This window comes from Arctopsyche grandis, chromosome 8 (assembly GCF_051622035.1).
Source record: "Arctopsyche grandis isolate Sample6627 chromosome 8, ASM5162203v2, whole genome shotgun sequence".
In the NCBI taxonomy this organism is placed as follows: Eukaryota; Metazoa; Arthropoda; class Insecta; order Trichoptera; family Hydropsychidae; genus Arctopsyche; species Arctopsyche grandis.
In genome coordinates this window covers 2,944,635-2,969,200 of record NC_135362.1, presented here as the reverse complement: position 1 = coordinate 2,969,200, position 24,566 = coordinate 2,944,635, and the positions used below count along the sequence as shown (strand labels likewise).

Genomic DNA, 24,566 nt, shown 5'->3' with positions numbered 1-24,566 from the left:
ATCTTATTTTTAAAAATTTGCAATCCACGCTATATATTAAATAATTTTCAGTTTCATTCACATTCAATATATATACTGATCATAAAAAATATTTCAATACATATCTATAAATTTTTCAATACCCTTCTGAAGCCCGAATTTGATTGCCTTAATAGTATGATAAAATTGCATAGAAATAAGTTTTATTTTTTTATCTACGTGATTCTAAAATTTCATCAGCGTCTATAATTTAAATAAATATTAAATGCATGGTCCACAATTTCTAATCGATACAAAATTAATGAATTTAATTACGGGTAAATCAAAACATGTAGATTTTACTTTTAATCCGACTTTTGATACGTTCCGAGCCAACACACATTCAACGGATATATTGTATTATACAAAAGCTACCTCAATATGTGTACGAATATACTCAAAATGATTATTAATTCGTAAGCATTTGATTTAAATACATATTATACATTTTTTTTTTACAAAAACAATCACTTCACAATTTTTTTTCAGTTTATACATCTGGAAGAATATTTGAAATCTTTGCCCAAACGACAAAAATTCGCAAATACGAATATCACATTAAGATTTCGTTCCACATCTGTCCATCCTAAATTAAAACATTTAATTTATTGTGTCATCCATTTACCTATAATATATAATACTATCGTAAGTTAAAAATTACGTAAAACAATTTGTCATTTTTTTTTCAATAAAATTAACTCAGTTGTGAGAATGAGATAATAATAAATTTATTTTTAAAATCATAATTAGTTTTTGAAGTACATATATATATATATATATATATATATATATATATATATATATATATATATATATATATATATATATATATATATATATGTATATATATAGCCAAATTAATACTATATTACAATAGAGTGATAGTGACATTTAAAGCAGGCCCAATTCTATATAGAACAGTCAATTTAGAAAACATATGGCAATTAAGACTTAAACCTCAATTTTATTATACCGATTATTAAAGTTAAATAATAAATAATTTCTACAAAAAAACCAGTTTATTAAAAAAATTTAAGTCCAATTTACCATATGATTTCGTATAGAGTTGGGCTCGGATAGTCTATCCTCATATTTATGCACTTGTCTAAAAAAACAAAAATAAAACATTTGAAAAGCACTAATTTTTGGTAACGTTAAAAGGTACTGTTTTGATGACATTGTGACTTTAATACGAGGTATTTGTTTCATGTGATCAGCAGCACATTTCCTTCACGATTCGAAGACTTGTTTCGTTCGACCAGCACACGGAGCCCTGAGAGCACACCAAAGCCCACACGTACGGAGTGAAGAACTCCTCGGGTTGTTCTTCCTCGACGTAACGAAATTTCAAATCGGGGAATTTCTGCAAACACGAGAAAGTCATCATTAACAAAAACACATCTATCTAGACAAAATTTCAATCAAATCAAAATTAAAACATTACTCTTAATCTATCCGTGGACCAATGATCGGCAGCTCTGGTCACAACGGCCAGCACTTCGATGGCTCCGAGTGCACCTTTCTGCTCTTGAGCTCTCTGCAACCTCGCCGAAAAGTATCCGACGACCTAAAAAAATCATTCACCCCGCATTAAACACTGCAAAATCGAAATGGAGCCATCAAAGTCAATATAAAATCGATACCATTTCAATATTCTGTATCAAATCTTGAAAAGCGGCGTGAGTTCTATAACGATGAAACAATGCTCGCTTATGCAGCAGAGTATATACTAAGTGCACGTTTGTACGCAACTGCGACGCCAAGCACGAATTTATTATTTCTAATACCATGCGAAGTACTTCTTCGACAACGGCCATATCCTGCAACTGATGAATTCACAATTGAATAAAATATAACGGCAAATGAAATAATTTTAGAGTATTTTTCTATTTTTTTTTCCTAACCAATTCCTCTCTCATTTGATCTGTCAAGACTTCTTCAGCTTGTTCGATGTCTAAATGGGCAGAACCTGAAGAATCAGTCGGAGGCGATGCCGGAATAGGTAGGTGAACTCTAGCTGCTAACCTGGTGTGTTTCCGAGACAGAGTTTCGAAGAGTGAAACTAGTCTTTGGGCTACGTACGGATGAAGGTTTCGAAATTCACCTAAAATATATTATTTTTATATACATACATACATACATAACTATTTTTGAATCCGAAATTTCGAATTATTTTTAAAAAACATTGAATTATTCAAATTTCTTGAGAAGTGGAAAGGAAAGTAAGAACGGTTAATCATGATTTTTTTCAAATCGATAAAACACTCACTACTCATATTGGCTAGAGCTGCTAAGCAGTTTGTATGCAAATATTTGTCTCTCATTCTCAACATGTTGTATTGAATAGTCCGAATGATGACCAAAATCAGCAATCCGCCGAGAGATATTTCAGCGATGGACCTTTCAGTATACCAGGAGATATTTTTTAAATTCTGCAAACACACAAGTGGCATAGAAATATTACTTAAGGCTTTATTAATAAGTGGTCATTATGGCATTTGCTTTTGAGGCTGATCATAACTATTGCTAACTTCATAAAAAAACTTTTTTATTGTTCTCTTGCATTCAACACTGTTGGAACGTGTATTTTTATTTGTTATTGCCCTAATAACCATTTGCCCTATACAGTAATTGTCGGAAATCAGCTACACGTGGGTGCTCTATTGTTAATTTCTTAGAAAGGACATATTTTTACAAGCTTTTTTGATCTGTTGCTTTGAACGCTGACGGTTTTTCTAAGAAATTGACCATTTCTAAGAATAGTGCACTCACTTGTAGCCGATCTCTGGTCATTATACATAAATAACTTAAGGTCAGTATTTATATTAAATGGTTAATGTAATATTTTTACTAAACTTGGCTTAAAATTAAATTAATACTGACCAAAATAGATATAAATACCGACCATTTCACTGAAATAATACGGTTAAGTGATTATTTCACACAAAGCAATCTAAAACCACAATCACGGAACATCTGGCACCCAAAAACTTCATCAATCGAAAGCTAACCACGCGAAATATTATACTGACGAGAACTCGAGTGCCAAATGTTCCATTATCAAGATTTTAGTGACTTGCGCGAGATCGCTTTTTGCGTAATAATCAGTTTACCGAATAATACTGACCATTTAAATATAAATTCGTAACTTCAACCAATAACAACGAAAACAAATACATACCAATTCGTGTATCGTTTTGTTGAAGGAATCGTCTTCAGTCAATATCAAAAGTACTATAAGCGACATATAAATATGATGAGAGCTACTATTGGCTGCATCGTACAGTGTCCTCGTAATCGGAACGACCTGAAAACCACAGTGTTTTAAAATACTTAAAAAACCAACGATTTAAACTCGATGAACCGTCATATTTACCAGTGAGTGCAAATCGGACCGAGCTAGCAGATGACTCCTGAAGGCAAGATTCTTATGAAGAAGCAGATAGAGCAACAACGTGACATGTTCCGCAGCCGCTGACTGTCCGAGTGCATTATAAAGCGCACCGAAATCAACCCCCAAAGCACCCGCTTGTTGAACGTCTGAAAATTTATCCATCAAATTCATTCCAGATTATAATCTTGCTTACTTACATACATACAGTCGCGATAGGTTACCTTGGCAATTGAACAACGCTTCTTTGTACAAGTTGGCTATCGGCGATGGTGGGCAATGATTCGCTAATGCCAGAGCCAACAAGCAAGCCTGGCTAGCTGTAGGATGGATGAACCGATGAGATGCACCCTCGTTTGTTGCAGCTGTACCTGGAAGCGGATCGCTGGACCACCGAGAGCCCCACACCATGGACCATATGCTAGCTACAATAAAAACAATAATTATAGATTCAATTTTACCAATTTATATAGAACCCATTCTACAGTTCATTTCATTTTTCTATCTTGATTGAGGCAAAAATGCAGATCTTGATTATATTATTTTACAGTTAATGATAGCGCTCACCCATATAGGCCATAGGTACTGTATCGTGAGAACATGAGAGAGTATCCACTGTCTAAGTGCATTCGTGTATTCGGGACTCAGTAAGTGCCCGAACAAAGGATACGCTGGAGTTCTCACAGAACAATAGACTCGCCACAGTAAACCTTTACGTGCCTAGACAATAGATGCATATATGGATCGGGGCAGCTGTGGTGTGCAACTTATCCTTTATAAGGAGGTAGATCAGATTATTCTGGAGTGAGCAGTAGTTTCATGTGGACCTCCGGAATCGTTGAATAAATGCCGTGAAGCCACTTTGGCCTTTCATTTTGATCCTGAACCCACCTCTACGCAACAGTACGTAACAAACATACATTCTGTAAAAGAATATAGCACAGCTTTTACTACCCGAATCAAGATCCATGATCTCATCGAACCGCACGATTGGATCATCGCGTTCCTGTACGAGCATGGAGAGCCAACCTGGCCCGAAACATTTCCATTCACATCAAGACAAAATTCGACTTGCTCCAGATAAACAACCTCGAGGAACCCCCGAGAGTATGACCTTACCATACGGCTATGCACCAAACAACCTCGAGCTCTTAGGAATCCTGGAGAGCATGATCTCACCAGCCAAGCTATGCATTAAACTATTGCACCAACACCAAAAAGCCCCTGGAATTCAGCCAGCCCATAGGCCAGGAAGTGGTCAAAGCTTAGCCTCCCATCCTACAACTTTTATTTGTGTCTGAAAACACTATACATATATCTGAGGTATCTTTCTGACCGATAGCAATTGTGTATTATTCTGCCTACTGCACAGCTGTCCGGAATAAAGAGTAAAAAATTTGCATTAATGACGTACTTGCTAATCCTACAACTATACTCCCACTGGCCGCTGGCGGTGGAGGTGGTTTCAGAGAGGCGACGTCCCTCAAGAGTGCCCTTATGAGAAGACCAGCGTGCAGCGAATATCTTCCGCCAAAAATTGTCCTAAATGAAGCAATAATGATAAGTACAAATTGAAAACAAAATTAGAGGATTTTTATGTGAAGATTCCGTTACCTATATATGAGAGAGTTTTCCGAGTTGACGACTTCTTGCGACGGTGCAAATATGTGCACCGATAATAAGACCAACAGGGTGTTTATTGCTTCTAGGTGAAGGTGGTAAGTGTTGTCTCTGGAAAGCGTAAATTTTAATTAAACAACACGTCTACAGACAAATAGAACTCGGATCCGCTAAGCTTGAATGTGGCATTGAAAATTATACTAACGTCACTGGCACGTCAATGATGAGTCCAAAGAGGGCATCTAAGAGCATTTCTAAAGGTCCGTCTTGACATATTGTAGCTGCTGCTTCATCGGCGACTTGCACAATGGACTCTCTACCGTCTTCAATACTTTTATTAAGATTATTTTGTACATCTAACTCTTTAGACGGCACCGCTTCGGCGACACCAGAGTCCGACATCACAGATGCATTCCCATTCGCTTTGTCGACGGGAAGAATTACCTGAAAAAGAATTGTTAAACTTATTGACGAGACCGATGCTGAAAAAGTTGCAAAGACGATTCTCACATTTATATGCTCGGACGATTGAGCGTTAGTAGGCGTATCAGCATCGCAACAACTGTGGAAGTACTGTCGGAGAATCTGCTCGCTTACATTCTCCACCAAATACTTGGTGATGGATCTTATCACAAACAATGCGTTGAACGTCTGCCACGATAGAATGTCGCTGAAAGTTTTAGTTTTAAACCGTCATTAGTTACACAGACGACTTCAAATTGATACAACAGTGATAGTGTGATAGTACTTGTCGGCATTCGGCGACGCCAATAAGTCGGTGGCTCTCGTTATGAATACTTGAATGAGCGAGCCGACGTTACCCGACGTGCAATTGTTGATTGAAAGCTTCTGCAGGAACATGTCGGTGACGGCGTCGAAGCTCAGTTGCTCCTCACTAAAACAAATCTGTTGGTTAAAAGTGTGTGTAAAAAGTTGTAATGATTTGAAAGTATGTATTTACTTGGTTACGGGAGGCATTAGATGAAATGCGAGGAGTCGCTGCCAATACGGATCCGTAGGCGGGATGTGACCCGTGTCTACGAAACGGGCTAACATTTCGTTGCCCTCTAATTCGGTGTGCTTGCTCACTCCTGTACCCATTTTGAAAAGGTATTCTGAAAAATATATTTTATTTTATCAATCAAATGGTATATATAAAGGAGAGGTAATGGGTTATATTAGTTTAAAGATATGTATAAATAAATCATATGTTATCTGTTGAATTAGAAACACCTTATGGAGTGCTGCGAGGGTCTAAATTGGGACCCCTATTATTTATACTAACGATTTTGTTAGGGTAGTGGATAAGTGTAAGATTCATCTGTTTGCAGATGATACTTTAATATATGTATATATAATAAGCAATAATGTTAATGTAATGTCTGAAATTTTAAATGAAGAATTGAATTATGTTAGTGATTGGTTGTGTGAAAATATATTAAAGCCAAATGTGAATTAAACAGAAATGATGTGGTTGAATAGTAAACATATATTTAATGAAGTTAGGATTGATGACACAATTATTGAAATAGTTGATGATATAAAATATCTTAGAATTCACATAGACTCGAGGCTGACTGACACAGAAAGTTGGTGTTTTATGTAGGTTAAGAAATATTATAAGTAGAAAAAGTAAAGTTTTAGTCTATAAGTTAGTGCCACTGTGCTTAACATGTTTAATGGCCAAGATTTAGGGAAAATACAAAATTTACAAAATAAAGCTATGATCGGTATTTTGAATGTTGGTAGATTAGTTAGATGAATTGGGATGTATGAGTATTAGAAATAGTTTAAATCTTAGTACATTGTCTTTTGTTTATAAGTTAGATCTTAAGTTATGACCTAAATATTTTAGGGAATATATAATAATAAATAGTTATTTTTATCTTTAGTTATTATACTAGAAATAAGAACAATATAGTAGTAGGTAGGGTAAGGAAAAAGAAGACAGCTGGTGGTGTCTTTCACGGTTCGGTGATTACTGGTCACAAAATACTCGTCACAAAGTTACTTAAATCTCTATAACGGAACATCTGGCAGCCGAAAAGTCCATCATACTAACAATAACTATCATACGAACGAGAACTTGAGTGCCTAAGATTGTGTATTCGCAATTTTCATGGCAAAAATTGTCTTTGTGACCACGGCAAAGTGACGAATAGTCCAATTACCGTCTTTCACAGGGGTGTGCTCATGTACAATGCCTTACCTGAGTGTGTCAGGTCTTCTAAGACCGTGGATGCATTCTTGCAAGGTGCGAGGACACCTCTGTGAGAGACGGTGCATATAAATTTAGTATATATAATTTTAGAGTTAAGTAATTAAGTATGTTTTTGATTAATAATAGAAGCCGTGTTAAATTAGCTAACTAGATAAAATTATATAAATAAATAATAAATAATGCAGCTAGCAATTTCTAAATAATATTATTTTGATCAAAAAATCTGAAAAGTCAACACACATTTGTTCAAAAGTAAAGCGTCTCGTCCACTTTCGGTGATTTGATGAATTGCTGAAGATGAATGTGAACGTGTCTTTGGTGCATTTGAAAATTGAAAAGAGCCAAGTTGGCAGTCCTGCCTAATCAGAACGATGAGCCAGGCGATGATGTGTCGTGGCTTATGCTGGGTGTATGAACTAACGTGTGCTGGGGAGGGTTGCTGGGTCCGGGGGGCGAAAGGGGCGCAGGCTCGGGGGGCGAAGGGGGCGCAGGCTCCGCTCGGTTGACAGCCGACAGTTGCCGAACGCCGAATGCCGGTCTCCTATCGACCAAACGAGACCGACGACGCGGACTTGTATACGTTCAACGTTGCGCGATACCGTTCGCCTTGTCGTCCATGTCCCTAACATCTGATTTATGTCATTCGCGCATTCCTCCAATATTTCGAAATCGACGCTAAACATAGATAGGATTAATGATATACATGTATCAATTCTTCCAAATATTCATTTTAGAAATAAATTACTTTTCTGATATTTTCGAATAGGGAAATACTAGAAATATTACTTACGAATAAATAATTGTTGTCAATATTACGCGGTACGTCTCTATAAATACGCCACAACGCACGGAATACAATCGGATCAATTTACTTATAAAAATGTATCCCATGTTTTTTATTGTGTGTTTTTGAATGCATTGTGCAATTTTTACCGATGCTTGCCCATCTTGCGAGTAATATAAACAAACAGAGAAGTTTTTATCGGACATATGTACGTCGAGCACCAAGCATAAAATACGACTGATGCTAAAATTATTTAGGATTGTCTGTGGACAATCGTCACTTGACAAAAATATGACGCCTAAAGCTACTTCTATTAATATAACTTTTCTCTGCGTTGAAAGCTCACTGGCATCTGTGGGTGATGCGCTGATTTATATACTGGTTAATTGTACAACACGTAGCTTGGCTGGTGAGGTCATGTTCTGGAAGATTATCCTATGTAACTGTGTCTCAAGGTGCGGTTGAATTTTGAATTTGAAGAAACGTAAGAATGTTAGAAGTATGTTAGATGAATTGAAATGGTTGGATATTGTAAATAGTCTTAAATTAAGCACTTTAAAATTTGTATATAAACTAGATAAGAATCTATTACCGAAATATTTTAATAATTACATTGTTAGGAATAGATTTATACATACTTATAAAACTAGAAATAGGAATAAATTAATTACAGGTAGAGTTAAGAAAGCAAAAACTGCAAGAGGTGTTTTCTACAGAAGTGTTCAAATATATAATTGTTACAATTCAATACACACTCGCCTTTACAGATTTGCTCCAATGCGACGGGTGTACGTTAATGAAATACATAAACAATCAGAAATCAGAAATACAGTAATACATACATATACAATCAGAATATATAGAATATAACAATTAATCAGAAATAATAATCATAGTGACATATATGGATTTCAGATTACTGTGTATAATTAATACAAATTATACACAGGCAGATTTTTGTGACAACAGGATAAGATTTAATACCAATTTTCAGGAACCGTTTCAGCAATGATCAGATAAAATTGGCAAACTCTGATAGAGAAACGATCGATTTGGAGTCACAAAACCCCCAAATCTAAACAGGAGTGGCGAGGACACGAACCTATGACCTCAGTGATGCTAAATAAATACGCTATCACTAAGCCTAACTGCATAATGCCCTTCCTCAGAGCATTAGAGGTGCTAGTAACATTGGTGCTTTCTTAAGGGGTGTTAATGGATAACTCTGTGGAAGATGATGTAATTATATATGTAAGTTTAATAAAATGTTTGGAATTATATTATATTATTTTAGGATTACTAATTATGTCATATTGTAGTTGTGAGTTTTAGTTTAAATTTGTTAATTGTTAAATAATTCATTGGCAATTTGCTATTTTATAATAATAAATAAATAGCTATGTGGTGAGATCGGTGAACGGATTACGACAATCGTTGCCACAAAAATCGTAAATACGGAGGATCTGGCACTTGAGTTCTAGTTAGTATATTATTTTGCGTGGTTAGTTTTCGATGCCAGATGTTCCGTGATCGAGATTTTAGTGACGTGCGCGAGATCGCTTTTGCGGAATAATCACCGAACCGGTGAGATCATCGTCTCAAGGGTTTCCGTGTACTCGCCATTCCGTATCGACCACGATTCGGGATAGTACAAGTTGTGCTATATTCCTAGAAATGCGATATATTTTCAAGTGAAATAATAAATGCAAAGATTGTTCCCGCGTTTGATTGAAATTTTTGGTTAGTTTCGATCGTTTCCTGGCCGGCCTATGAAAACTCGGTTGTGTTTTTAAGAGATTCTATATTGTTCAGTTGAAACTAGTTTTTTTGTTTGTACGACAAGTGTTTTGTAAGGAGATAGTACTCACGAGAAAACTGGTTGACCGATTTTAGGGTGTGACCAGTTTTCTCGTGACCAGTTTTATTGTGACGGGTGATCACGTGTGACCGATCTAGAGCAACCGGTTGTCCTGTGACCGGTTCACATTCGACTAGTAATCACCGAACCTCACATTTGGGATTTAATCACCGGTAATTGGATTATTACGCACATTGCGACAATTTTTTCCATGAAAATTGCGAATACGGAATATTTGGCACTCGAGTTCTCGTAGTATGATAGTTATCGTTAGTATGATGGATTTTTCGGCTGTCAGATGTTCCGTTATAGAGATTTTAGTGACTTTTGGGCGAACGCTTTGTGGGCAATAATCACCGAACCAGTATTTAGATATATTTGGAAGGGGAAGTGAATCGATGAAAATATTTTACTATAATATAAAGAAAAATCATTTAAGGGTTATAACTAGTCACCGGAGCCTGAGGGGGCCGTGTATTGTTCAAAGGTTGTAAATGCATTGTTAAAGGTTTGCCGAAAAATGGATAGCACTGTGACTATCCTACCTCTAGTTATAACTAGTGAGCGGACCCAAAGCGCGCCGTTCATTGTTCAATTGTTCACCTTACTTTGTTAAAGGTTCGCCGAACCTTTTTTTTGCACTCTGGCTTTGTAAATAGACCCAAACCGCCCCGATTCCTGGAAAAAGCACGCTCCCTATCCTACCTCTAGTCATAACAAATATTTTAAGTTTAGAATTCAACTTTCTTTTCTAATAAAATAAGTAAATTATTTATTTTAAAATTCAATTGACATTTTCAAAAATTGTCTTTACCTACCTACCAAAGTTCTAATTCTTAATATTTAAATTTGTTTTTTCTTCTCGTATAGGAGTACATCATAAGTTTTTAAGCCACGAGATTCGTTTATTTTGTTGTTTTATTATTGTAGAAGAAACGTCATAACTATTGACGAGAGTTAAGTTATTAACCTTTTGAAAAAAAGCAATATACTTATTTAAATTCTTTATTAATCTATAAATTAAACTAATTGATGGCAAAATAAAATGTTGCTTTCATTTAGATTTCTAAAGTTTTCAAATATATGTATAATGCAATCAGGTAATGGTCATGAGAATTGTTTTTAAGTCAAACGTCAGTTGTAATTTGTGGTTAGGCTAGCTGATTGACACGCTTCGGAGAGGTTATCTTGAAAAGTAATGATACAAAGTTGATTTTAATTAATAAAATTCATTATATATATACATAATACTATATTGATATCATATTTTTCCCAAAATAGGTCAAACAAACACGTGCACCAACATGGGAGTGCATCCGAAGTCAAAGGGTGTTATGAAGAAAAAGGATAAACACACCAAAAATGCATTCGATCAGAAACAACCAAAATCTGCTAATAAACCTCTAAACAAAATTAAAAAGTCTGCAGCTAAAAATTTCGTCAAAACAGAGCCTAAATTTAAATCTGCCCCTAAACCTATCGACATCGGAGCACTCGATAAGCAGTTGGAAACATTGAACAGTACCAAAGACAACGTAACTAAAAAAATGAGGAAGAAAATCAGACAGCTTGAATACTTGAAGAAGAAATATACCCAAATTCAAAACACCGAGAACAGCTTAAAAGCTGACATCGTCGAAAAGGACAGTAGTGATGATGGTGACAATGAAGTTGCTGTAGAAAGTAATGATAATGATGACAGTGCTATGGAAGATGATGAAGAAGATCCAAAGAAAAGTATTAAAGCTGAATCGATGAAAGGAATACAGCGGTTTGTCGTGTTTGTTGGAAATTTGCCTAAATTAGTCACAGAAGAGGATGTGAGTATTGCTTGAACTTTCTAATTATTTTTGTTGTTAATCAATTTTATAATCAATCAATTTTCTTTTGAAGTTAAAAACACACTTTGCGAAAGTCGGCAACATCAAATCAGTCAGAATACCTGACGATAAGGAAGCGAGGAAGAAAGGTTTCGCTTTTCTTGAAGTCGAAGATAGTATAACCTTTGAGGTACATTATTTTTTTTTCTGTATTTAATTCATTGCTTTATTTTATACATATGAATAATTATTATATTTTTTTTTATTATTCAGAAAACTTTATCTATGCATCATACAATGTTGGGTAATAAAAGAATAAATGTTTTGTATACAAATCCTGATGGAAAAAATCTAGATATTAAAGAAATTCGGGTGAGGAATCAATTTATGAATCGCATACCTTGATATACTTTAATTTAAGATTTATTGTCTAATTTTGTATAAAATTTTATTAGAAAAAGAATGCCAAGTTTGATGCAATGAGAAAATCTGGACTGTTAGCCGGCAGCACTGCTGAACACAAAAAAAGGAGTTTCCGCAGAAAGAAGAAACGATTAGCTGAAGAAAAAGCATCGGCCTCTCTGAAAGCAAATTAATATTCATATTATTATTCAACATTTATTGTATGTCTTCCTAAAATAAATAAATACGATATACGGAGTTTTTTGTTTGATTCATTTTAAAAGAGGTTTTTGTATATACTCATGTTTATCCATTTATTTACTACAATTAAGTTATAGTGACATTACAAATATACTCCAGGGAGTCACTATAGTTAAGTATTATATATACATACATACATGTGTATATATACATGAAAAAACAATTAAAAGATACAAAAATAAAATATAAAAAATTACATTAAAATTAACCCGTTTATAATATCATTGTAAAAATTCCCCTCGCACCCCTAATAAAAATTTTAAGAAAAATTAGACAATACAAACAAAAAATTCATTATATACTGCATTTGTTATTTTATTTTATTTCTTTAGGTAAGAACAGTCAAATACAATTGTTTAATAAACATACATAAACAAACAGACCTAAATTACCATATATTTTATATTTTATCTCGTCTCATGCAATTGATATTTTATTTATTTTTCTCTTTTTTACGGTGAGACTTATTTTTTTAATTTTGTACCTAACGATTAAATAAATTCATAAAACTAAAGTTTCTTTCGGGCTTCCGAACTACTAATTGCACCCTTATTTAGGCTTCAAAATTGTATGAGATTACTAAATATTTTGTGTTAACACAATCAGTAAACTCATTAATACAAATTTGAAAACTTCACCCAATTTTAGGGGTAATATTTGAACTCGAGTGAGTCAACAAACAGTTGAAACTTTAAAACTAATGATGAAATCCAGAATCTTTGTAAAAAAGTGTACAAAGATTCTGGACTTGGACTCGTTATTTACCGATAGCTGTATATTTTATCGTCAATTGGTGTACACGTATTATTTTTATTCGAGTGGCCAACAACTGTAACGTTACAAACGCAATAGAATTGATGGGGTATGCTTACGCGAAATGATAATACTGGTAATTGGATTATTACTCACATTGCGATCTCACAAAAGACGATTTTTGCCATAAAAATCTCGAATACGGAATATTTGGCAATAGAGTTCTCGTTAGTATGATGGACTTTTCGGCTGCCAGATGTTCCGTTATAGAGATTTTAGTGACTTTTGAGCGAGCGATTTGTGACCAATAATCACCGAACCTTTTTATTACTTTTGTATCTAACGATTAAATAAATTCATGAAACTAAAATTTATTTCTGGCTTCCGAATTACTAATTGCAACCTTTTATAGCCTTCAAAATTGTATGAAATTACTAAATATTTTGTGTTATCACAATCAGTAAACTCATTATACAAATTTGAAAACTTCACCCAATTTTAGGGGTAATTTTTTAACTCGAGTTAGTTAATAAACAGTTGGAACTAATGATGAAATTCAGAATCTTTGTAAAAAAAGTGGGTGACCGTGAAAAAGTCGAAAATATTCGTTTATCATGCATACATATGAAAAACGGTTAGTATTTATATATCAGTGGCGTACGATAAAACTCTCTCTCCCCCCTTCGTACATCCTCACTTAATTTGCGCGAGCAGGATACAACAGGAACAAGAGGAACAGACTTTTCCTCCCGTATCCTGCGCGCGCACATTAAATAAGGCTGTATGACAAAAAAGAGATAACTTCACCGCATTCCACTGATATATATTATATATACATACATAGTACCGTCTACCATGCACCCTTTTTTTTTGATCTTTCGACTTAAGATCTTTCGATTTTCGATCTTTGCCTTCCGATATTTGCTTTTTCGACCTTTTCACTTTCGGTGCCGTGAGGTAGACCCAAAAAAGTGTATTATTGAAAAAATAGCTCACATGAAAAGTGGAAGAGAATATTAAAAATAAAATTGTATAACACAGACTCGTTCTTTACCATATTCATCAATTGATGTTAACATATTATTTTTATTCGAGTAACCAACAACTGTAACGTTACAAACGCAGTAGAATTGAAGGGATATCTTTACGCGAAACGATAAAACTATACATATGTACATGGCCGTTAAATGCAATGCTAGGATGTCGCACGTGGTGATTTAGATCAGTTGCCGCCATAGCCGGTCACGCAGTTCTCTGTCAGTTGTTTTGACGCGACCACATGGGCAAGAAAGTAAAATCGGGCGAGAAGAAGAAGGAGAAGGACGAGATGACGAAGACGAAGACGAAGACCAAGACACAGGGCGTCGCCCCCATCTCCAAGGCCATCGCCAAGAAGAACTCGACAAACAAAGCCCAACCGAAACCTAACCTCAAACCCACACAAACACAGAAAGCCGACCACGGTGATAAAAAGAAACCGAATAAAAAACAAAATGGCGTCGAGCCCAAGAATCAAAATGGGGTGGCGCCTAAATCCAAAGGAAAGCCGAAGGCGGACAAGAAGCCCAAAGTCGCACCGAAGGTGGAATTGACCGACGACAAGCCCATAGATAAAATCGACAAACGAACCAAGACTAGGTTGAAAGCCGAGATCAAGAAAGAGCTCATACTTCGAGGCAAATCTGCTTCAGCTCTCACCAATCCTTCCGTAGTTGAAAAGAAATTGAAAAAGTTGAAAGTCAAAGTTGGCACACAAAGCAAGAAAGTCCAGAAGAAAATTGTACTGTTCGAATCGCTCCTAGACCGGTTAAACAAAGAGGACAAAACCAAAGGTGGACAGAAGCAGACCGGCCCGAAGCCCAAAAAAGAGAAGAGTCAAAATGGCGACGTCAAAGCAAAATCAAAATCCCCCCAGAATAAGTTCGTTCTATTCATCGGCCATTTGAATGCGACCGTCACTGAAGAGATGGTAAGAAATAAAACTATTCCTTTAATATCCTCGACACTTCTTTAAATCCTTAATTTATGTACTAAGTAGGAGAATTCAATACCGATGAAAGCATTTCGTCATCATTTTCATATGCAGTAGTTATTATGTATAAAAAATTTCAAGAAAATTGACTAGCTAGAACTAGGCTAAAATATAATCAAGCAAAAGGAAACCAAATAAAATCGTGCAGTAAAAAATGAACTATCATTTGTACCGTCTTTAAATTTTAACATTAAAATGTTTCAGATCAGAGAGCACTTTAAGTCCTGCGGCGAGATTCAAGCCGTGAGATTGCCGATTCCTAAAAAGCGGAAACACAAGCGTTTCGCATACGTACAGTTCGACAGTGAGGAAACCAGACAGGTGTGGTATTTAGCAACCTTTCTGATTGTATTCTTCATATATGTATGTGTGTATTAAATATGATTCTTTTTGTTTTGTTAGAAAGCGCTGGAGCTGCACGATAGTATGATTGGCGAGTGTAAAATCAATGTTTTGTACTCGGACAAGAGTAAAGACAAAAAATCTCTTGTAAGTATTTATGCACGTGTGTAGTATACTCTTGATTATCCACGCTTGTGTTGGGAAAGTAGTGGAAAACTATTAATATTTATAATGTAGACATAATTTTTACGTATATAATGAAACATATCTTAAATACGTGCTTCAGGTTCATCAGAATATAATTATAGAATGAGTGTTACTGGCTTTACTCTATACATTGGTAGTTGATGAAACATCTGCTTGATTAAAATGAGTTAAAATCTTGCTAATAAGGCTCTCATTATTCAAAAAAATATATAGTATATAAACTGGTTAATTGAGAGTATATTGTTTTTATTATTTGTTATTTTATTCATTGTATTTGACGGTTTATGTCTTTTGCAGAAGAAGAATACGGAGTTGCGAACGCAAAGGAAGAAAACCGAATTGACCACTGAACAGATGATTCAAGTGGGTAAAAAATTAAAGGCGAATAAAACGAAGGAAAAGAAAAAGTTCTCCAAGAAAGTCTAATCGTTGTTCCGAAAATGAATATCTCATTTTTTTAACTATATATAAGGATATTAAAGTATTTTACTGTTTTTATATAGGATTCCAATATGTTTTATTGGCAATATAATAAAATGTTTAAATCAATGTCATGTTTTTTAATCACCAGTGTGTATGTAATTGTTTATTGTATGTGCATATGAGTATGCTGATAGCTAGATATCCTGTATTTACGGAACATGTCCTGTTATCTAACATTTTGCCCCGATAAAGGCCGTCAAGAGGTATTTGCAGGAATTGCAATACCGATTTACCGGTAAATCGTCGAAATTTCATCATCAGAAACTATTTTACCGCGAATTAAGTACATATACAGACATATAATAGCATAATATTACATTCAAAATCGATGCAAATGGTGTATTGTGGATTATGTTGTATGGAATTTATTTATTTTTAGTATTAAATGTGGCTATTTCAAATTAATAAATTCACCAGCAACTTGGACCAACCAAATCGTAATAAATCTGATCAGACGGTTGTTTCAATGATAGAAACCTTCAAATGGTCCAAACTTTAAATACATATAAATAAATATGATTGGTTAAAAATAAATAAATTTATTATTACGAATTAAATTTAAGTCATTTATATGACAATATTCACCTAAGATTTATTTTTAATTATTTATGATTCAATATAGGTTGACGTTTTCAGGAAAAGTAAACCACATACTCATCAAAAATCATTTCCCGTTTACTGGTTTATGACATTTGAGAGTAAATTGCAATCCCTAGGTATATGGCATTTTTTTCTTTAGATAGTTTTGCCATGCAAAAAGCGCTGCTAGACCATGTCTGAACAGTTGCGTTTCTTCGCCAACTTTCGGTGATGTTTTATCCTTGTATTGACATAAGTTTGATCGATATTGGTGGTTATCATATTTGAAGAAATGTATGAGAAACGAAATAATATCGTACGAATCAATGACATGAAGACTACAGATGGAGTCACCTTCGCATCCCATGCCGCACTTTTGCATGTGTTCTCACCAGTAATTGGATTATTCGACACATTGCGGTGATCAAGTTCTCATTGGTATGATACTTATCGTTAGTATGATGGACTTTTCGGCTGCTAGATGTTCCGTTGTAGAGATTTTAGTGACTTTGTGACCAGTAATCACCGAACCATATTTGCACGTGTTTTTGTAATATAATTTTGCATATTCAATGAAAACGCTGGCATGTTTAATATGTGCCGCGGCGATCTTCCACAAACTCATCCCCTGGAGTGTTTTATCCTTGTACTGGACTATCCATGACTGGAGCCCACCTACGTCTCTCGTGCCGCACTTTTGAGTGTAAACCGACTTCAGGGCTGTGGGGTAGGATCAAAATTTACCGACTCTATTTACCGAATTAATAAAGGCGTTTTTTAATTACAAAAAATTAAAAGCACTAAAAAATTGACATGTAACCCAATTCATTGAATTATTGCTAATTAAAAAGGTATAAATAAAAATTAAGTACATTAATAGTGTATGAAATTCATACATAAATAAATCAATGAGAATAAAATAAAAGTATGAGAGTAAACAATCGGTTTTGGCCACAGCACATCAAAATACGTGCAATTCAAAGATTTCATTTAAAATGATGATTTTTATAAATAATTTATCAGTGGATTTACTTTTAACAAAATTGGAGACTATAATTGACACATACTGCAATACTATTAATTAAAGAAAACAATAAAAAGGAGTCGGTCGATTGATTTTTTACAACTCCCGACTTTCTACTCCGCTTGAAATGCTTCGACTCCGTCTCCACAGCCCTGGTTCTTACCATAAATTTCCTGCATTCAAGTAATTGTTGTTAAAAAACTATATTCATATAGTATATTTGATAATATTTTTGGACCACTCAGCACTGAATCAGAAAATGTGTGTATTTCGAAAGAGTTATAGATTGCTTTGAAACTTGCTTGGCATTTTTGAGGAACTGATACCGACCTTTGAACAAATATAACTTTCTTAATTGGATGTTATTGGGAAAATATCACTTTACGTTTAATCATGCATTGTCCTATTATAGTTTTTATTCTTTTCTTTCTCATTTGTTTGTCTATGTGTACTACATATACATATTATGTATTCTGTAAGTCTATAATTGGGCTCAGATGTTATATTTAATCTTTGTTTTTATGAATTTCTACATCCGAGGCCTGTTGATTTTTCAATAAATAAATAAAACCACACACCAATGAGATGTTTAAACAACGGCTGGGTATTTATCTTATTGGCGCCGTCCACACACACGATATCTACTAACGATATTTGCAATATTTTCCATATCCAGTTCCTAAATAGCAACCACAGGTTGCAATATGGGAACTGGATATGGAAATATCGTTAGTAGATATCGTGTGTGTGTCGACGGCGCCATTAGGAACAGCAATAAATGAAAATGACCTCTTAATTAAATCAATATTGTTCTAAAAGAGTATATTACTAAACAGGGAGCGAAATGCAAGGCGATGCAGGGTATATCCTCATATTACCATTATTAACCTATGCTTCACCTGTATGGAATAACGCCTCGAATACTAACCTTTCCAAGCTCCAAGTAATACAAAATAAATCACGAAAAATAATTTATAATACACCCATATATAATAACTTGAAAAAACTGCATGCCATATATAATATTCCGTTTGTTACCGACATTACTAACAAACTAACCAGTAGATTCTATGACATAATCACTAATAACCATACTAACACACTTGTGAAGAGTCTCGGTGATTACAACTAAATGTCTATACCCTTCAGGTATAACACACAGATTACCTAAACACAACCTGCTTTAGGTCATCGACTTTAGTGAATCTTTAATTAATATTATGTCTTAGACGTATTATGAGCATTTATAAGGATTGTAAATAGTTTTTTGAGCTCTATTTCCTATTATGCTGTATATTAACATTAGAATAATATAATACTATGATTACTAACCAAATTAAATTAAATTGTAAAATTGAAAATGATCAGTAGATCAGTAGCTATTAAAATAGATATAAGATGTATTGTGAACATAATTTCGTAATAAAAAGCATTTAAAAATCAAATATTACTAAACAAATATGTAGAAGATGACCAGAGTTTTTTTCTATTGTATTGGAAGAACAAAAAAAAAAAGAATTATTTAATCATAATTATTATTTACAAGTGGAAAAAAAATTCACTTGTTTGATTTTACAAAAATGTTAAATTAATACACTCGGAAAGAGATTTAATTTTGAAATATCATATCAAAATGAACAGTTTGGAGTTCGTTTGTCAATTATTCGCGTCTCTGTTTCCGGTCCTTATCCCGGAATAATCCAGAATGTTCCATCATACATCAAATGAAACAACGTGAAAGTTCAGATTACAAATATATTTAAATTATAAAAATAACACCTTAAATTTATTTCAATATATTAACGGCAAACTGGCCGTTGTCCGCGAGAGTGCGACCTGCAAAAGCCGCACCCTCATATTGCATCGGGATGAACTTTGGACGCGAAATTTAGATATTGAGAGAGAGAGAGATGGAGATTACAAAAGTATCAGACTCATGATTGACATGCATCAAAGATGACAATTGTACATATGCGGTTTTGATATTATCATGTTTATTATATAAAGTATTAGCGAAATGTTGAAAACGGGGATTTGATTGTACAGCAATGTCTTCATCACTTCTTGCCAGACTTTTTGATGCCGCCGGTGACCATCGGACCTTTCTGCGCCGCTTTGGTTTTCGCATCCTAGAATGAGATTTCAATTAAGCAATTTTTTTCATACAACGACACGTGCAACAGTCTCGTGTGATCTCACCTGTAATGCTTTCTGTTCGTCTTTTAACTTCTGCTTGTGGGCGACTTCATCGTCGTCCATGTCCTTGCTGCCCTTCTTCGGGGCCTTCAAGGGCTTCTTCTTACCGCCTTCCCTGCCTGACATCCTCTGAAATGCGAAATATAATACATGTATTGTATATTAAGGCGAATCAGTACGCGGAGGTGTATTAAAGTTACATTTTTTACATTATGGTGTAATCGTTATTAATAAAGTTATGGATAGAAGCGAGTTCCTACAATGATTATCGATGCAAATTAAATGAATGAATGTGATAAAAAATATAATAAGAAAGCAGAATTATAAAAACAACCTTTTCTATAGCAAATTGTTAGAGACGGAAAACGGCGTGGCCGATATCTGACGTTACTGACGGTAATGCCAGCTGCAAAAATAACTGAAACTACGTGAAGTTATATGGCAACACTAGATTTACTTCATCGTTTCTTTCAACTGCGTGACCAAAACGTGTACAAAAATATGTATACAAATATTCCTAATACTTATCTTTTTAAAATTAGTAATATTAAGTATATCTTGTTACGCTTAAATAAAATTTGACCATTTATTTTTTTTCTCAAAACGGGACATCTACCAATTTATTTTTAGTAATGTACATATGTGTATTCAAGAAAGCGCATATATTTTTTATTTATTAATGACAAGAACAGAAATGAACATGTGAAAATAAATAATTTATGTGGTCTTATCATTTTTCTGAGGAACAAATTTGCTCCAGTATTTTTGGTGTTGATTTTAAAATCACAAATTTCTAAATGTCGATATCATCAGTGCACGGGTATTTTTTTAGCACTGTATGGGAAAGGTTAAATAATAATGAAATTCTTGGCAGGATTTCTTAAAATTTACTTTAGTAATTATCATTGCTTTAACCCTTTGAATACTGACCACTGATCATTATTCTGAAATTGTCAATGTTACTGAAATTGTCAATGTGTGATATTTATAATATAGCCAGCAGCATAGCTTGGTCGTTAAGCTTCTGCTTAGCGTCGAGAGGCGCCGGGTTCGATCCAATGAGCTGACCTCGATTGAAAAGTATTTTTCTGAGTATATCTGTAGGGTAAACGGACTACTAGTCATATGTGAACCAGTCACAGGGCAACAGGTCGCTCTAGATCGGTCACACGTGATCACCCGTCACACTAAAACTGGTCACGAGAAAACTGGTCACACCCGAAAATTAGTCACAGAAAAACTGGTCACACCCAAAAATTCGACCAATTTTTAATTTTTGAGTGTGACCAGTTTTTTCGTGACCAATTTTCGGGTGTGACTAGTTTTCTCGCGAGCAATTTTAGGGTGTGACCAGTATTATCGTGACCAGTTTTAGTGTGCCGGGTGATCACGTGTGACCGATCTAGAGCGACCTGTTGTCCTGTGACCGGTATATTAGAGAGTCTAAACACAACACCCGTAAACACGGCCATGCTCAGACCTTTGGAAAAATTATTTTAAGTTTAAACTCGAAATCCAACTTTACGAAACTCGAAATCCTCGGCGGTAGTTATCTAGGGTAGTGATCTATGGCTTGTTAGCTACAATATGGATTTCTGAATAATTTTAGTTGAAAATGTTGGCGAAATTTTCAGCGTGGCGAACTTTCAATAGAAAAGATGTCAGCACTCAAAGAGCTAAGAACTGCGATTTGCAACTGTGTTTCGCTTGTCCACAACTTATTTATAAGAGAAAAGACCCTTTCTATGAGTGCATCAGTGCTGGGTAGGCATAAAAATTGTTACCGCGGGTTGCTTTCTTTTTGAAAACGGGATATTTCGACTGACCAAAGCTGTGCTTGGGGACAACGGGATAGGCTACCTATAAACGGGACGGTCCCGTTAAAAACGGGACGTATGGTCACGTTATGTATACATGTTTCGGATGAAAATATGATGTCTGCGACACAGTCGACGCTAAGAGGGGCTATCACAAATATGAAGGAAAGTTGCATTTTCCCCCCACGGTTCGGTGATTATTCCGCACAAAATGATTTCGCTTAAGTCAATAAAATACAGAATTTTATTGACAAAATGGTCAGTAATATTAATAAATGTCAAGTGGACATTTATTAATATAATAAACAATTTTAATATAATGAATATAATTTATTAATATAATAAATAAAACATTTGTTAATATAATTAATAAAATTTGAATATAAAATACGTAAGTTGTTGATATTATTAATTTATTTATGGAATACGTATATATTTTATAATATATTAATGGAAATTAATATTTTTTAGACGATTAAAGTAATTTTCAACGTCATGTTATGGACAGCAAAACTTACAGTAATATTATTACAGATTTTGCATTGAATTATATTGTAATAATATTATCTAGATAAAAAAAATTAATCGAAAATAAATAAATTATTTTACGTCCTTAAAATGTTACAAAATATTGCACGAATGCGACAGCATGCTCGGTACTCGTAAGTCTCACGCTACATCGGATCGATTATAGCCACAGCGTCGATTTGGGGTGACCCATCTTGGTATATATATTTTTAAAATTAAAAGCTTATAATTTTTGTCGAAGTAATTTGTCTATAATTTATTTTTTTGATTAATTGATTTTTGATTTATTTGATTTTTTGATAAATCAAAAAAAAAAGAAACATGCCGGTGGATATAAATAGCATTTTAAAAAATAATTGCTCTAGTGCCATAATTGAGGAAGGGAGAAGTCTAATACGTTTGTATGGACAAGGCGCTGGGGTCCAGCCCTCTTAAAAAACGTTGCAGTTAATGGGTGTTGGCATATTAAATTATTAAATAAAAAAAAATTAAAAGAAATGTGTCGGTCCTGTGCTTGATCCATAGTCTAGGGTTTCTGATTTCCCGGACTTTTTCAATTCCCGGGACACGGGACGGAGCCCGGGATCGTTCCTGGGATTCCCGGGATCCCGGGACACATGTAAAAAAAAACATTTTTTTTCAATTTAATAAATTTTTTATTAATAAAAAATATATAAAAAAGTAAACAATACATAATATATCTATTAACTGGAAAAAATGTAATTATAAAAGTAAACTTATTTAAGTAAATATGCTACAATATTTAAATGAGTATCTGAAAGCCTATTTATAGATTTGTTACCAAAATTTCCAGCATTGGAAAAAACTCTTTCAGTTTCGGTCGAAGTTGGTTTTATTGTTAAAAGGGACTAAAACAATTTTTTTAAATTATCGGTTTTTTCTCCTGTCAGCATGTATATTTTAATTTATTTTTAAAGTCGAGGCTATTTTCATTTACGTTATTTTGTATATTTGTCTTTGATAACTCCTTATTAAATTTTTCATAATATTGTACATACATACATTCACTTTTATTACAAAATTTAAAGAATGTTTTGTTCGGTATAAAATAAGAATTATTTAAAATTTGTGTTAAAAAATCAGTTTTAGGCTTCTTCTTTCTTCGATTTTAATTTTCAATTCACGGAATAATTCATCGGTCAAGTTCTTCGGTATTGAGATTTTTCAAAAATAGAATTACAAGAAACGATTTTGGCCAAACGCACTGAACCATTATGATCATAAAACTTTCACGTTCGGGGAATGCGCTGTACTTTCTTCTAAAACAAATTTGAGAATATTTTACGATTCTTTGTGTATTTGATTTATTATTTCCCTTCGTGCAGTCGTGAAAATGATGTATATTTTCAAGATTTTTTTAAATCCTATTCCTGGGATTCGAGATAAGAATATTGGAACAACAAAAATTCAGTGAATTCCCGGGAATGTCTGTCCCGGGTCGACCCGGGTCAGAAACCCTAATCCGTACGCAGTCGAATTTTATGTTAGTATGATTTAATATTAATATTTAATTGTTTAAATATGAAAAAAAAGGTAAAAACTACCTACATATGAACAATATAAAACACCGATAGAAAACTTAATTAATTAAATAAATTTTCAATAGATGGCGGTGAATTCTCTGTCAAGAGGAAACATTGGTAGCAAATAGTATAAAGGTATATAAAATAGTATATATAGAAGTTTTTTCTTAGCTGTGCTGTGACGTATATATGCATGTATGTCGAATCGAAACGACTATTATAGTACGGCGAGCGTTATCTCAGACAGACACAAATAATAGCGATATTATACACTAGTTGTTTTACCCGGCTTTGCTCAGTATTTGTAATATAAACAGCTTAAACGTGGCGAATCTAATAGTAAATATTTGTTTTTTTATTAAATTAACTATTTAGATATAAAATTTGATAAAGTGGCAGTTTACTCTTGTTCGATGCTTCTTCCAGTATTTTTCGACCCCTTAAACATGTGTGCTCTTCACGAGAAAATTCAAGTATAACCATTGTTTTTTCTTAGCTTAGTGAAAAAAAAAAAACGAAACAATGTACGTATGTATGTATGTACATAAATCGCATTGATTTGTTTTCGATGTTACCAACCAACATCACATACTTACAAAGTCTCTTTCAAAATTATATATTAGATATGTCGTTTTCAATTTTCGCAAGAATACCGGTCACATACATACATATGTATATTGAAAAGA

The 24,566-nt window shown here is 34.0% G+C and overlaps 4 protein-coding genes across 4 annotated transcripts; 2 read left to right on the top strand and 2 right to left on the bottom strand.

The window, feature by feature from the left end:
• Positions 1–475: 475 nt before the first annotated feature.
• Positions 476–7,862, bottom strand: LOC143915418 (dymeclin). The gene is made up of 16 exons (XM_077436057.1): positions 7,672–7,862; positions 5,991–6,144; positions 5,778–5,924; positions 5,540–5,699; positions 5,235–5,473; positions 5,024–5,140; positions 4,824–4,951; positions 3,634–3,834; positions 3,395–3,558; positions 3,200–3,325; positions 2,288–2,450; positions 1,923–2,122; positions 1,662–1,844; positions 1,463–1,585; positions 1,066–1,381; positions 476–643 (listed from the first exon to the last, which is right to left on the bottom strand). Exons 2-15 carry the CDS (start codon positions 6,128–6,130, stop codon positions 1,232–1,234), a joined length of 2,241 nt encoding a protein of 746 aa, XP_077292183.1. The 5' UTR covers positions 6,131–6,144; positions 7,672–7,862; the 3' UTR covers positions 476–643; positions 1,066–1,231.
• Positions 7,863–11,000: 3,138 nt separating this feature from the next.
• Positions 11,001–12,529, top strand: LOC143915054 (uncharacterized). Its single transcript, XM_077435470.1, has 5 exons — positions 11,001–11,087; positions 11,174–11,712; positions 11,786–11,902; positions 11,986–12,084; positions 12,168–12,529. Exons 2-5 carry the CDS (start codon positions 11,197–11,199, stop codon positions 12,306–12,308), a joined length of 873 nt encoding a protein of 290 aa, XP_077291596.1. The 5' UTR covers positions 11,001–11,087; positions 11,174–11,196; the 3' UTR covers positions 12,309–12,529.
• Positions 12,530–14,296: 1,767 nt separating this feature from the next.
• Positions 14,297–16,277, top strand: LOC143915262 (uncharacterized). Its single transcript, XM_077435820.1, has 4 exons — positions 14,297–15,097; positions 15,365–15,481; positions 15,563–15,649; positions 16,007–16,277. Exons 1-4 carry the CDS (start codon positions 14,408–14,410, stop codon positions 16,133–16,135), a joined length of 1,023 nt encoding a protein of 340 aa, XP_077291946.1. The 5' UTR covers positions 14,297–14,407; the 3' UTR covers positions 16,136–16,277.
• A 3,042-nt stretch (positions 16,278–19,319) lies between these two features.
• LOC143915389 (translation machinery-associated protein 7 homolog) lies at positions 19,320–20,448 on the bottom strand. Its single transcript, XM_077436021.1, has 3 exons — positions 20,326–20,448; positions 19,995–20,120; positions 19,320–19,924 (listed from the first exon to the last, which is right to left on the bottom strand). Exons 2-3 carry the CDS (start codon positions 20,115–20,117, stop codon positions 19,853–19,855), a joined length of 195 nt encoding a protein of 64 aa, XP_077292147.1. The 5' UTR covers positions 20,118–20,120; positions 20,326–20,448; the 3' UTR covers positions 19,320–19,852.
• Positions 20,449–24,566: the final 4,118 nt, after the last annotated feature.

Coding starts and splice junctions, on each gene's coding strand:
- LOC143915418 (XM_077436057.1), bottom strand. CDS start 6,130: ATGGGTACAGGAGTGAGCAAGCACACCGAATTAGAGGGCAACGAAATG. Junction 3,835..4,823: donor TATAGTTGTAGGATTAGCAA/GTACGTCATTAA, acceptor TTTTTATTGTAG/CTAGCATATGGTCCATGGTG. Junction 1,586..1,661: donor TGATACAGAATATTGAAATG/GTATCGATTTTA, acceptor TGATTTTTTTAG/GTCGTCGGATACTTTTCGGC.
- LOC143915054 (XM_077435470.1), top strand. CDS start 11,197: ATGGGAGTGCATCCGAAGTCAAAGGGTGTTATGAAGAAAAAGGATAAA. Junction 11,903..11,985: donor AAGATAGTATAACCTTTGAG/GTACATTATTTT, acceptor TTTATTATTCAG/AAAACTTTATCTATGCATCA. Junction 12,085..12,167: donor TAGATATTAAAGAAATTCGG/GTGAGGAATCAA, acceptor AAATTTTATTAG/AAAAAGAATGCCAAGTTTGA.
- LOC143915262 (XM_077435820.1), top strand. CDS start 14,408: ATGGGCAAGAAAGTAAAATCGGGCGAGAAGAAGAAGGAGAAGGACGAG. Junction 15,482..15,562: donor ACAGTGAGGAAACCAGACAG/GTGTGGTATTTA, acceptor TTGTTTTGTTAG/AAAGCGCTGGAGCTGCACGA. Junction 15,650..16,006: donor GTAAAGACAAAAAATCTCTT/GTAAGTATTTAT, acceptor TGTCTTTTGCAG/AAGAAGAATACGGAGTTGCG.
- LOC143915389 (XM_077436021.1), bottom strand. CDS start 20,117: ATGTCAGGCAGGGAAGGCGGTAAGAAGAAGCCCTTGAAGGCCCCGAAG. Junction 19,925..19,994: donor ACGAACAGAAAGCATTACAG/GTGAGATCACAC, acceptor ATCTCATTCTAG/GATGCGAAAACCAAAGCGGC.